The sequence below is a fragment of the Dasypus novemcinctus genome, chromosome 16, assembly GCF_030445035.2.
Source record: "Dasypus novemcinctus isolate mDasNov1 chromosome 16, mDasNov1.1.hap2, whole genome shotgun sequence".
NCBI classification, from domain to species: Eukaryota; Metazoa; Chordata; class Mammalia; order Cingulata; family Dasypodidae; genus Dasypus; species Dasypus novemcinctus.
Genome location: NC_080688.1, coordinates 39,394,318 through 39,406,429, shown reverse-complemented (window position 1 = coordinate 39,406,429; position 12,112 = coordinate 39,394,318). Strand labels below are relative to the sequence as shown.

Here is a 12,112-nt window from a genome sequence, read left to right as displayed (position 1 = left end):
CTCTCTACTTTTATACTTATCTTGTCAAAGACCACTGCTGGTCTGTGGAGCAAGCTGTGGGTAGCTCTGTCCTAAAACTCAGAAAATAAATGTTCTTTAACAATCTAAAGAACACCACTCCAGGAATGATACACCAACTCCACAGTTTGGTTATCAAGCATTTTGAATATTTATCAACACTCTTGTCATTTGTCCTACATCAGATGGGACGGGTCAGCTGGAGTCCCTCCAAGGTGCCTACAGCTAAGCTCCCTGCACCCCCATCGACAGGCTCATTTATGCTTCTCTCTTCTACTCACCCTCTGCCCTTCTGGAGAGCCAGCTGCATCTCTATGCATCCTCCTGGCATGTATTTCCCATTTTTGTCACCTGGTAAACTCCTATTCATAATTTTTTATTTTTTAAAATAAGAAACTATTTCATGCATACAAAAAATGGATAGAAAATACACCTGTATCTTGATCATCCATCTTGAGAAATTACTGATGAAACTGAAGCTCCTCGTGTATCCTGCCTTATCCCCATTCTCCTCTATCCCTTCTTAGATATCACTACTATCCTGAATTTCTTTTTAGGCAGTACCAGGGATCGAACCCAGCACCTTCTATGTGGGAAGCAGGTGCTCAACCACTTGGGCTACATCCACTCCCATAGCCTAAATTTAATGTTTATGATCCCTATGCAGGCTTTGATATTTTTTTCTAAATCTGCATATATTATAAACTGTAATTAATATTTTTCATATTCTAAATCTTTTTATGTAAGTGGTTTCAGACTGTACACATCCTTCTCCAACTTGCTTTCTTTACTGGGCACTAGGTTTTTAGATTTATCCCTGTTGATATGTGTGGCTCCAGATCATTCACTTTTACTGCTCTGTAGTCTTTCTTTGTATGAACTGAACACAATTTTATCCATCCTCTGTTGATGGACATTGGCTTTTTTCCCAGTTTTTTTTTTGGGGTGTGGGTGTGAGTGATTATAAACTGTGTTGCAATGAACATTTTTCCAAGGTTTTTCAGTGCTTTTCATTAGTGCTAGTCTGAGCCTGTCCAGGTAGAACTGGGTGTTTGCAAGACCTCTCTCCAGCTTCTTAGCTGCTTCCCATAGTGGCTGGGGAGCAACCTGAGCTCAGGGCTATGACTTAATAATCTCTGTGTCCTCAGCACCCAGAAGAGGCCAGGGCCAAGCCAGGTGATCAGAAGTGATTTTTGTCATTTTTGATTTTATTACTTCCCACTCACATTGCACTTGCTCTTTGCTAGGCACTGCTCTGTAATAACTAATTTAAGTCTGACTATCTCATGAGGTTGCTACTGTTATTTTACACAGCTCTACAGATGAAGAAACTGAGGCACAGAGAGGTGAAGTAACTGGCCCGAGGCCTCACAGTTTATAAGCGGCAGAGCCAGGAATAAAACCAAGACAGCCTGGCACCAGAGTACAAGCGCTTAAACACTGAGCCACAAGGCACTTCAAATAGTGTTGAATGAATTAGTGAACAAACATAGAAGGACAAAGCTTGAAGACACATTTGTCTTAATTTGGTTTTTATGAGGCATGCATGGGAGTGAAAAGGTGGTTTTCGTCCACACTTGGCCTTTTGCTCTTTGTTTTCCTGTTAAAGGTTTTAAGTTGAGAGCACTTCCCTTTCCTAGAAGAAAGGGCAGATTCTTATTGCTCCAAAGAGGTAATACTGAGCCTAGAAATCAGCCACGGAGCAGTGGTAGCCCGACTTGGCTTCCCAACCCTCTACTTCCAGATATCTCACCGGCGGCTGGCAGGGACTACTGAAAAATTCAAGAAGTTGCATTTTATATTATTCTAGGACAAAGCACATGATAAGAGGGATGTGTCCAGAATTTAAGCAAATCATGTGGGATTAATATAAGAAAAGCCAATGAGTCTCCAATGGTGGAAGGTGGCTATAACCCGATGTTCACACCACCACCCTGGCTGGTAGAAACCGTTCCTCCATTCTCAGTAAAGGTGGAGTCTACCACTTTCAAGTCACAGTAAGAGAGTAGCTCTTGTGCGGTATCAGATCAGCACATTCTGCTCACAGAACCCTCCCTTGAGCTTGCAGTAACAGTTTACCAACTGGGGCCTGGAGCAAAATTCTTCTGCCTGCCTGTGTCAGCCCAGTGGAAGCAAATGGCTTCAGATCCCTGACATACCTGGTATTTTAGGGGATTAAGTTGATGTGCACCTTTGAAGGATGACAGGAGGAAATCAACGTTCATGTTTCAAGCTAACAAAGGATCAGGGCAAGAAAGCCCACTTACTCTTGAGTAAATAGATGCCTTTTCTTTCTTGATGCGTGTGGTAACTCATCCAACAACCAGCCTTGACAACTGACCATGTGGGGACAGGCTCACCTTATTTGCAGCGTCTCTGGCCTGCTGAATTAGTTCTCGGACCCGGTCCACGTTGTCGGAGATGTTTCCCAGGGGCAACAGCTGTTGGTTGATACCCTCGATCTTGCTCAAAAGATCTGGCAGTTTGTTGGTTAGTTTCTTTACTGTTGGTGAATTCAGAAATCAAAAAGTTTTAATTGTGAGTTGAAAAAAATGTTACATTCAGATATTCTTACTGAGCGTATTTGTCAGGTGATTTGTTTGGATGCTAACTGTTGGACAGGATAGGTGAGAATCAGGTGATATCTTTTCTAAATGTGTCATGGATTTTATTCTGCAATCTAGGAACATTTTTCTTGACCACTGTTCTGGGTGAAGAGTACCCCTGCCCACCCGCAAATCTGGGTCCACATGGAACTTAGAATGTGACTTTATTTGGAAACAGGTTCTTTGCAGATGTGATTAGTTAAGATGAGGTCAAACTGGATTAGAATGGGCCTTACTCCAATGACTGTTGTCCTAATAGAAGAGTCATAGATACACAGGGAGAACACTGTGAGATGAGAGAGGCAGAAAATAGGAGTGCACATCTATAAGCCAAGGGCTACCAAGGCCTGCTGTTAATCCCAGAAGCTAGAGGAGGCAAGGAAGGGGCCTCCCCTGGAGCCTGCAGAGAGCCCTGTCCTGCTGGTGTCCTAATTCCTGACTTCTAGGCTCCAGAACTGTGAGCTCATACATTTCTGTGGCTTTAAGCTACCACATTGTGGTCATTTATTACAGCAGCCCTAGGAAAATAATGCAACCACTACAGGAAAAAAAATAAAATCTTTTCTGATTTTCAATGATCAATCATAACTCAACATCTGCTGATGTGAGGATCTATACTTCCACTCTCTAAAAGGGAAAATCAATCGCATTCTCGATGGTCCTTTGACTCTAACAGACTATCTATAGTCTTTGAAGTTATTAGGTGAAGTTGTTTTCTAATGTTTTAGTCTGTGTGATCAGACTTTACCAGGAAAAAATTTAAATGGACCCAAGGCTCATAATGGTAGAGAGAAAGGATGATACATTCTGGCTAAAGATACCTGAGTTATCTGCGTCGGTCAGAGCCTTGCTGAAGTCGGCACTCTGTGTGCTCCCGTAGGTATCCTTAATTCTGTCCACGTCTGTCTGAATGGGGCTGAGCCCGTCCAGAACCTCATTTGTGATGCCGTCGGCCTTTCTGACCATGCCCTTTGCACTGCTGATCATGCCATCGATGTCATCTAACGCATATGCACAGAAAAGCACAGGTAAGGATCTAAAACGTTCATCAAAGGAAACCAAGTAACAGTGGTTTAGGGAGACGCTGACCTCTCTGTATCCCACGAAGCTCATCACGGATGGTGGTGAGATTGGTTTCTAGCAGCTCTTTCTGACCAGTCACAATTTTCAGGGTTTTCTGTAGGTTGTTGAGAGCCGGACTGATTTCTAAAGTAAAGTAAAGCTTTAAGAAGCGATTACTCTGGACTTTGCAAGTTAGGGATAATCCCAGAGATGCCCACTGCAGTTTACCTAGACCTTCTGCTCTGGGGTCCTCTGATTACAGAGGCCAGAGCACCCCAGCACCTGGTGGCAACAGTCTCCTTGGAAATGTTCCTGAAGAAAGGAGAGGCTAGATAACACAGGGGCCTCAACGTCTACTCCCTTGGGGGCAAAAGAAGAAGGGGGTGTGTCTGTCTTGTGCACTCCTGTGCTCTGGCACAGGTACAGTGTCTGGCACTAGTGAGGGCTTAATATTAGTACATATCTGTTAAATGAATGAATGAATGTATAAAGGAAGGAAAGAGGGAGGTAAGGAAAGAAGCAAGGAAGAAATAACGCAGAAAGTAGGCCTATCTGCTAGATTTCAAGAAGGAAGTGTAGTTGAGAGAGCCCATCCAAGAAAATAAGAGGTAGGTATTGTTTGTGTTCATATTCAAACTGATGCATCTGAAGAAGTTCAATGAAAGGAAAGGAGCTAGCAGGCCTTCCTAGCTGATGATACTGCCACCTACTGTCATGGAAAATGACAGGAAATGCTCTAAGATCATACTGAGGATATGTCGCTTAAATTATGACACCAGGACTGGTCTAAGTAACAAAGTAGCTGGCATCCTAACCCTTGTTAAAAGACTGACCCTCACCTCTAAGCTCAAAGTGCTAAAGAGAGCAGATGCTGTACTAGGAGATCTTAACTCTTCAAAGTTTCTAGGCAAATATATATTGTTACATATTTTCCCGTATTTTATTTTTCATGTATTTAATTTTTTGAAATGCCAAAGAACTGTACTTGCTGTGGTGGGTTGCACTGTGTGCAACTGGGTCTCGGTCCACATTCAGGCGGGTGTGGACCCATTGGAGATAAGATCTCTTTAGGGTGTTACTTCCTTTAAGGTGTGGCCCAACTGAATCAGGTTGGGTTTTAATCTGAATTACTGAAGTTCTTTATAAGGAGACTGAAAGCCAGAGAGAGAGTGAGAGAGAAAGAGAAAGATGCCATGGGGAGCAGCCAGAAGCTGGAAATCAAGAGAACCCGGAAGAGAAAGGAGAAGACGCCACCCTGGGCATTGCCATGTGCCGGAAATGCCAAAGACCCAGGGTCCCTGGGAGGGAGCCCCAGAATGCCAGTCTTTGGGGAGAGAGCATCACCCGGCTGATGCCTTGATTTTGGATTTCTCCTAGTCTTGAAAATTCCGCTATTTAAGCTTACTCATTCCATGGTATTTGTTTTAGCAGCTAGGAAACCACAGCACTGGTAGAAGCATCTAATCCCTCCCAAAAGACTAAGCTGCTGAGTCTGTGGACTGGGTTGCCTGCTGGTTCAAGGATGACCATGTGAGACCAGGGATAACCAACAGACATCATTTTGGGAATAGGAATTTGCTGAGATCAGGATAAGGGCTCAGGTCTTTTGGGGGCAGTTTAATTATTTCTTTTTAAAAATACACATATTAAATAAAATAAATGGAGATTTTCCAAAGATAAAGTTTTTGCTTAAAAAAGTCTCAGGCTTCATAGCAACAGTGATTTTTGTAGCCTTACTTGCTAAGATATTAGAACATAAGAAATTTTGAAGCCGTTGCTCTCTTGACCTGAAACTAATGATCTTGGCTTAAATAAGAAACCAGCACTGCACATACCCCCTCCTACGTGGGTTTCCAACACCATGGTCATACGTGGATTAAATTAAGAAGGCCCCACCAACACCAGGCCCAAACGGCCTATTAGCTCAAGATTTATTTATTCTTGTAAGGCTCTAGCTAATTTAGTATAGGTTGGGTAGGGGATATTTAGAATATAGGGTAGATGTATCAAATCTATAAAATAGAACACAGATTTAAAAAGTATCCGTCTGCGTTGACAGAGACTCATAGAGAACATCTGCTTCTAGGGCTGCCCCTTCTTGTCCCGCAGATCCTTTTCAAGCCCTTGAGGATCTCTGCCCCTCCAATACCTTGCTCTAGGTTCCTCTGGGTTATCTTGGCTTCGGTTAACAGTTTATCACTGTTGGAACTCAGGGTTTTGGCTTTTCTTGGAAGATCTTCCTTTATCACTGTCTAAAAGCAAAGCAGTTATCAGCTTTAAACATATGGAATGCCTTAGGAAATACAGAGTAAGATTTTTCACCCTGTCCTAAGCCCTTCTCCTTAATCTTTAAAGGATAGTGGTTTAGGGGTAAGGAGGATGTTAGAGAAAGACTGTTTCCCAGAAGATACACTGGAGCTCTGGGTGGATATACTTGGCTCGAAGAGGTAGACCCATCTCCTGCAAAATTACATGACACCTTCCTGATTTATTGTCATTCTTCAGAATTTCCTTATTTAAGGTCACTGATTTCTAGCCCAGGGCCACAACCATGCTTTGACCAGAAAAGCAGCCCTCATTCCGTCTTCCTTCAGAGCCCATAAAAGGAGACTCCCTCGTCTATCTTGGCCATGATAGACGAGAGTTTCACAACTCTTGCAACCACTCAGCCCTAGGGTGCTAACTTACACCCCACCTTTTATGACTCAAATCCATTCCCTTACCCTGTCTCAGTTGACCATTTGTACAAAATAACCTGCAATAACTGAGGAGAGAACTTACTTGCTATCAGGCTCTTAAGCTTTGGGAGATAAAAGTCTTCACCCTCCCAAATCCTTGATCTGTAATGGTTTTGTCCTTTATTTCTGGATTTGGGAGCATTATAAGGTGCATATAAAATCCCACAGGAGTCCACAGACATACCCAGGTGTAAGGCCAAATGGGAGAACATGTTTCTCAAATTGTTTACTAAAATCTCTCTTTTTTGGGAAATGTTAATACCTAATCACAGTATAAAAACTTATCTGGTAAGAAGCAGGATAGTATATTTATTCTGGCTTAAAATTGATAATCAGCATTAATTTTCTCTGGTTTTGCAAATAGTTTTTAAAACTGTGCTACATATATAAGCGATCAAGTAAGTAGGGAAATGATTCATATCTCAAGCAAGTTCCTTTCTAGTCTAGATAGCAAGCTCCGATTTTTGGAAAGCCTCTGTGCACAGTGAAAGAGAGAAAACCTGCATCTCTAGAGAGAATCCGGGTGCCCACCTGGAGAGCAGACTCAGACGCACTCGTGGCCTTGTTGGCGGCGTCCTCCGCTGCTTTGATGGCGTTGATGATGCTCTCGTAGGCCGTGGCCGCGTCCACGGCACAGCGCACCAGCTCGTCTCCACTGGTATTCCTCTTGATCCTGGAAGACCAAGCAGATGAAATCCTCCAGCAGCTTCCCCCTGCCAGTAGCTGAGATCACCTGAGCTTTCCAACTTCTTTTGGCAAATCAAGACCTGGAGTTGTGGATTTAGCAGCCGTGTCCCGAGGACGAGGCTGGGGTTCAGATTGCTCGTGGCTGGTACCCCAGTTCCCGAGGCTGGGCTCTGGCCTTGCTCTCCATCCCTCCAACCTGTTCTAGGGACCCAGCGAGAAAAGGGCAGTAATTTCAGCCTTGGCTTAGGACAGTGCTGTGCATCAGCAGCACGCCATGGCTTAGAAGTAGGCAGGCCCTATACTCACTCTTCCAGTTGCTTCGCTAGTTCTTGTAAAGACTGTGCATGCTTTTCTGCCTCCACCACAAGAGATTCTTTGCTGGCCGATTTGGAAAGTTCTCTCACTTTGTCACTTAGTTCCTGTCTTACTCCATTTAAAGTGGTGGTTAATTTTGCATACTCCTATTTTTCGAAGTAAACAAAGACAGTATAAATTTAGCGAAGAACAGAAAAACCATTTTCTTGAACTCTGTCACATATGACATGTTTCCAGGAGACAATACAAAGAAATTATGTTTTCTAACCCCATTTACCAGACCAATTAATTCTTCGCTGCTTCTGTTGGTAACGTTCAAACCATTCCCCCAAGTTTTAGCAGCATTTGGAACATTTATTTGCCTTTTGATGGGTACTCTCTTTGATAAGTTTTATAAAAACACACTATTATCATTACAGTTTTACTAAACTAAAGCACCTGTTTTCTAATTTAGAGTTAGCTATTACTAAAGATTATTTCAAAATGTCCTTTGGGCTGCCAAGAAATTTTGTCAAATTTTTTTTTTTATCATTCTCAGATGTTTTCTATTGACAAAGGTAGGCCTGGTATTTTAAAAATAGCATTTTTTTGTTATCATGAAAGCAGTGTTTGTTCATTGCAGATAAATTAGATAATACAGATTGATATAGAGAAGAAAGATCATTCACCCCACTTCCCCCAGAGAAAAACCATCATTAACATTTTGGCATATTTCCTTTCATTTAAAAGACATGTTCTTGGGGAAAAATAGGTCAGGCCATCTCATAGTCTCCATTCATTACAATTAAAATGCTTTTAGATTTTCTAGAGAATAAGTATCATCTCTACCTCCTGGCTTTTCTCCATCAGCTGTAGCACAACGTTGGTTTGTAGCAAGGAGGAGTCTGCAGTCGTAAGATATTTGGAGAAATCACTCTGTAGAGAATTTATTTCCTTAACTTGTTTCTGGAAAGAATCAAAAGAATATCTACTTGAACTACAAGATATGTGATCAGGAGATACAGACACATTTATCAGACCAAGAACATAAGTAATTTCAGTCAGAAAGTTTTCTTGACCTAAAAATTGTCTAGGCAACTACAAAGCGATGGATGTCAGTTGCCATGGTTTCTTCAAACTATGTGCCAAGAAAACAATCACTCTCACTGTTGGAGAAGGTCTCTACACTAAGGGTCAGCTCAGCTATTGAGGTGGCTATATATTAAGCATTGGTCTGTAGAACAGAAGAGGGATTTTAACAAAATAAATAAGCACCAATCATCAGCACATTCTCTCCCAAGGATAGCCGAGCAAGTACTTCAGGAGAGAGGACACAGGACCTGAGAAGGCCAGGCTAGAGGAACCAGAAGAGTGGGCCGTGCTCCCTTCTCTTGGAGCCACCAGTGACTTCTAGAAGCCAAACACAGGTGTCACTATCTAAAGAGGCTTTGGGAATTAAATATACAGCCATCTGCTAACACGTGAATGGTTCTCTTTTACCAAGTACTTCCGCTGGGGAGTCAGCCCTATATTATTCCACTTTGATCTTACTATCATTTTATAACCCCTCACTCTTCTGTTATTTTAGCATGCGATATTGTCACTGAAGTTCCTGTATGTGGCTTGTGCTTCAGCTTATTTCCTATAAAGCAGGTAATGGTTTAAGGTGCCTCTGTTGTGCCATTATCTATCTGGTCATACTTACAATTGTGCAGGAAAGAGTGCAAACTACAATGTAAACTACAATCCTCGCTTAGTGGCAATGCTCTAAAATATGTTCACCAATTGTAACAAATATACCACACTAAGGAAGGATGTTGTTAATGTGGAAAAATGTGGGAAGGTTTGGGAGCGGGGCATATGGGAATTCCCTATACTTTTTATGTAACATTTATGTAATCTAAGTATCTTTTAAACAAATAAAACACTATATATATATATTTTAAAAGATGCCTTTGTTGGTGATTATGATGATATTTACACATCTGACACAAAAAGGAAGCTATCAAAAAGAGAATACACACTTTGAATTAATTTTAACCTTAGTTTAACGTGTCTTCTTGGCTGCCTTGTTCTTCAAATACTCTTTCAGCCAGGTGTAGGTGGGGGTGAAATAGTTTTGTCTGCTTCCTCTGAGGTTTAAGGTCAGAATCTATTCTGGTAGCCGAGCAGTAGAAACAACTTCTGTTTTGCATTTCAGGCTGAAAATTCCTCTTTGATTAGAGTTTGAAATGATATAACCAGACCTACGGACAGGACCGTCTTATGCCAGTTTATCGAAAATAAAAATCCTTGCTTCTCTCACGCTTAACCTTAATGAAAGTGTGCGGATTCCAATTGTGAACTTACCTTAATGGTCTCCAAAGCCCTCTCGTTCTCTTGGTTGAGGCCAGTGGCCTGCTTTGCTTGAGCAGTTGCCTCCCTTAGTGCTGCACGAAGGTCACTGAGTTTGGCCTCATATTCATTTAAAGACTCCTGTATACTCTTAAGGAGTCCACTGTTCTCCTCCTGGTGGGTTTCCAGCCAGCTCTTTATCCGATTCAGCACTGTAATAAATCACTTAATGATTTCTACTTGAGAGATGAATGCATCACAGCTAATTTATAAAGACTACAGGGGGAGATTGAGTTGAGTGCTGTGGCAGGTTGATATTGCTTATGAATTTCAAAAATAGATACTGGATTATGTTTGTAAACTGGTCTGTCCCTCTGGGTATATTAGATTGTACCAGATTCAGAGGTTTCACTTTTACGTGATTAAACACTTATTAAGGCTTTGATTGGGCCATGTCAGTAGGACGGTCCATCCCCGCCCCCTTGGTGGGCAGGGACTCACAGGGAAAATGCAAGGCATAGGAGTTAGTTGGAGTTTTGTGTTGGAGCCAGGGAAGTCAGCTCACAGAGGAGCAAAGAGAAGGCTTGATTGCACACGGCAGAGGCCCCAGGAAGAGAGATGAGCTGTTTGCCTGATAGTCTACAGCTGGCCTTATGGAGCTGGCAGAGCAGCTGAGCCCTGAGAGCAGCAAGCCTGGGGAAGGAGGAACCCAGGAAGCCTGAACCCTGGCAGATATCAGCAGCCATCTTGCTCTAACACACGGCAATAGACTTTGGTGAGAAAGGTAACTTGTGCTTTATGGCCTGGTAACTGTGAGCTTCTACCCCAAATAAATACCCTTTATAAAAGCCAACCGGTTTTTGGTATTTTGTATCAGCACCCCTTTGGCTGACTAATACAAATGTCTACTGATGTCATTGCTTTCCTTGACCCTCAGAGGGAATGGGAAAGGGAAACTCTCATTCTCACAGCACCTGCTATGGGCATTGCACACACTGCTCATTTAACTTCCATGAGAACCACAAGAAGATGGTAATTGTCTTTCTCATGTTTCAGTTACAGAAATGGGGGCCCAGGGAAATGAGGTGATCTACCCAAGGTTACATGGTCAAACAGGCTTGGGACTTGAAGTAGCTCTGCTGGAGTATAAAGGGCCTGCTCCTTCCTCTACTGATACTGTAGACCATTAAAATCCGAGGCTATATCAAATTTAATAACACAAATGCCAAAAGAAAAGGGCTACTCTCTGTATATTAATCATTGATCCATCATTTTACTGGAGAATAAATACCAGGATTTGAAAAATATGTACCAGATTAATATATTTCTCATGGTATTGAACTAATGAGGCATTTTCCCTTAGATGTATTCAGTCTCTTCCTAGTATATCTATTTTTTATTTTCATAATAGTGGAGCCAATTTCAATTTATGATTCAAAAATCCAGTAGTGATGAGGTGACAGTTAAAAAAATGATACAATGAAAAAGTTAGGGAGAACTTTAAAAAAGTTAAAAGAATGAAAAGGCAGTTAAAAAGGAAAAAGGTAACCATATTGATATTTTAGGAGAAGAAACTTTTTTTTTTGTATGATTGTACGATGTTGTATTCTATAATCTCTTGGTAACTTGGAGAAAAGATTTTATCTCCTCTGGGGATAAGACTTTCCACCTGCAACTGGGAATTCTATTAATATTTTTTCTTTGCACACTATATTTTGGACCAATTAAAATAGAATGAATGTGAGAATTTGGAGCATTCCTTACAGAGGTGAGCTTCTTTTTTCTCAGTTTCTGCTTCTCTCAGGTGCTTTCCAAAGTTACGGTTTCGCAATTCCCTCATTAAGCGTTCTGCTTCAGCCAACTTTCTGGAAAAATCACCTGGAGGCACGTTGTTTCCTTCTCTATCTGTCCCAGATATCTGCTTTAAGAGGACTAGAAAACATTAAATAGTTTATTAAACTGGGAATTCTGGGCTCTAGTAGACTATTTACAAAAATAAGGCAGAGATTTGGATAGAGGGCTCATATTAGCTTTTAGTATCATTGAAGGATCTTTTTCATAATGTTGAACTCTGAAAGGGAAATTCTTTCTGTGTAGAACAAACGTTATGTAATAAAAGATATTTAATTGGAATGAGTAGCTCTTCTTACTGTGCACATTCCTGATGACATTTTTAATCTTTGTATCCAGCTCTTTCGCACTTTGGGTTGTCCCATCAGCATTATTATATAATGTTTGTGCTTTTCTGGAATTTATTTGAACCTATATGAAAAACAAATTGGTTAGCAACATGTTAATTTGATGCAGAGGAATGGGGTGATAAAAACTATCAATATTTTGAAAGCAAGAAAAAAATAATTGAGAACATTGATC

General features: G+C 41.4%; 1 protein-coding gene across 1 annotated transcript in view; it reads right to left on the bottom strand.

Moving 5' to 3' along the window:
- LAMA3 (laminin subunit alpha 3) overlaps window positions 1–12,112 on the bottom strand; it is a 273,948-nt gene that overhangs the window by 43,938 nt on the left and 217,898 nt on the right. The window contains exons 46-55 of the mRNA XM_058277557.1: window positions 11,890–12,001; window positions 11,504–11,671; window positions 9,755–9,951; window positions 8,255–8,371; window positions 7,418–7,572; window positions 6,956–7,097; window positions 5,836–5,938; window positions 3,714–3,830; window positions 3,446–3,625; window positions 2,379–2,521 (exon numbers count right to left, since the gene is read on the bottom strand). Coding sequence (XP_058133540.1) covers window positions 2,379–2,521; window positions 3,446–3,625; window positions 3,714–3,830; window positions 5,836–5,938; window positions 6,956–7,097; window positions 7,418–7,572; window positions 8,255–8,371; window positions 9,755–9,951; window positions 11,504–11,671; window positions 11,890–12,001 — 1,434 coding nt within the window. The remainder of the gene's footprint in view (window positions 1–2,378; window positions 2,522–3,445; window positions 3,626–3,713; window positions 3,831–5,835; window positions 5,939–6,955; window positions 7,098–7,417; window positions 7,573–8,254; window positions 8,372–9,754; window positions 9,952–11,503; window positions 11,672–11,889; window positions 12,002–12,112) is intronic.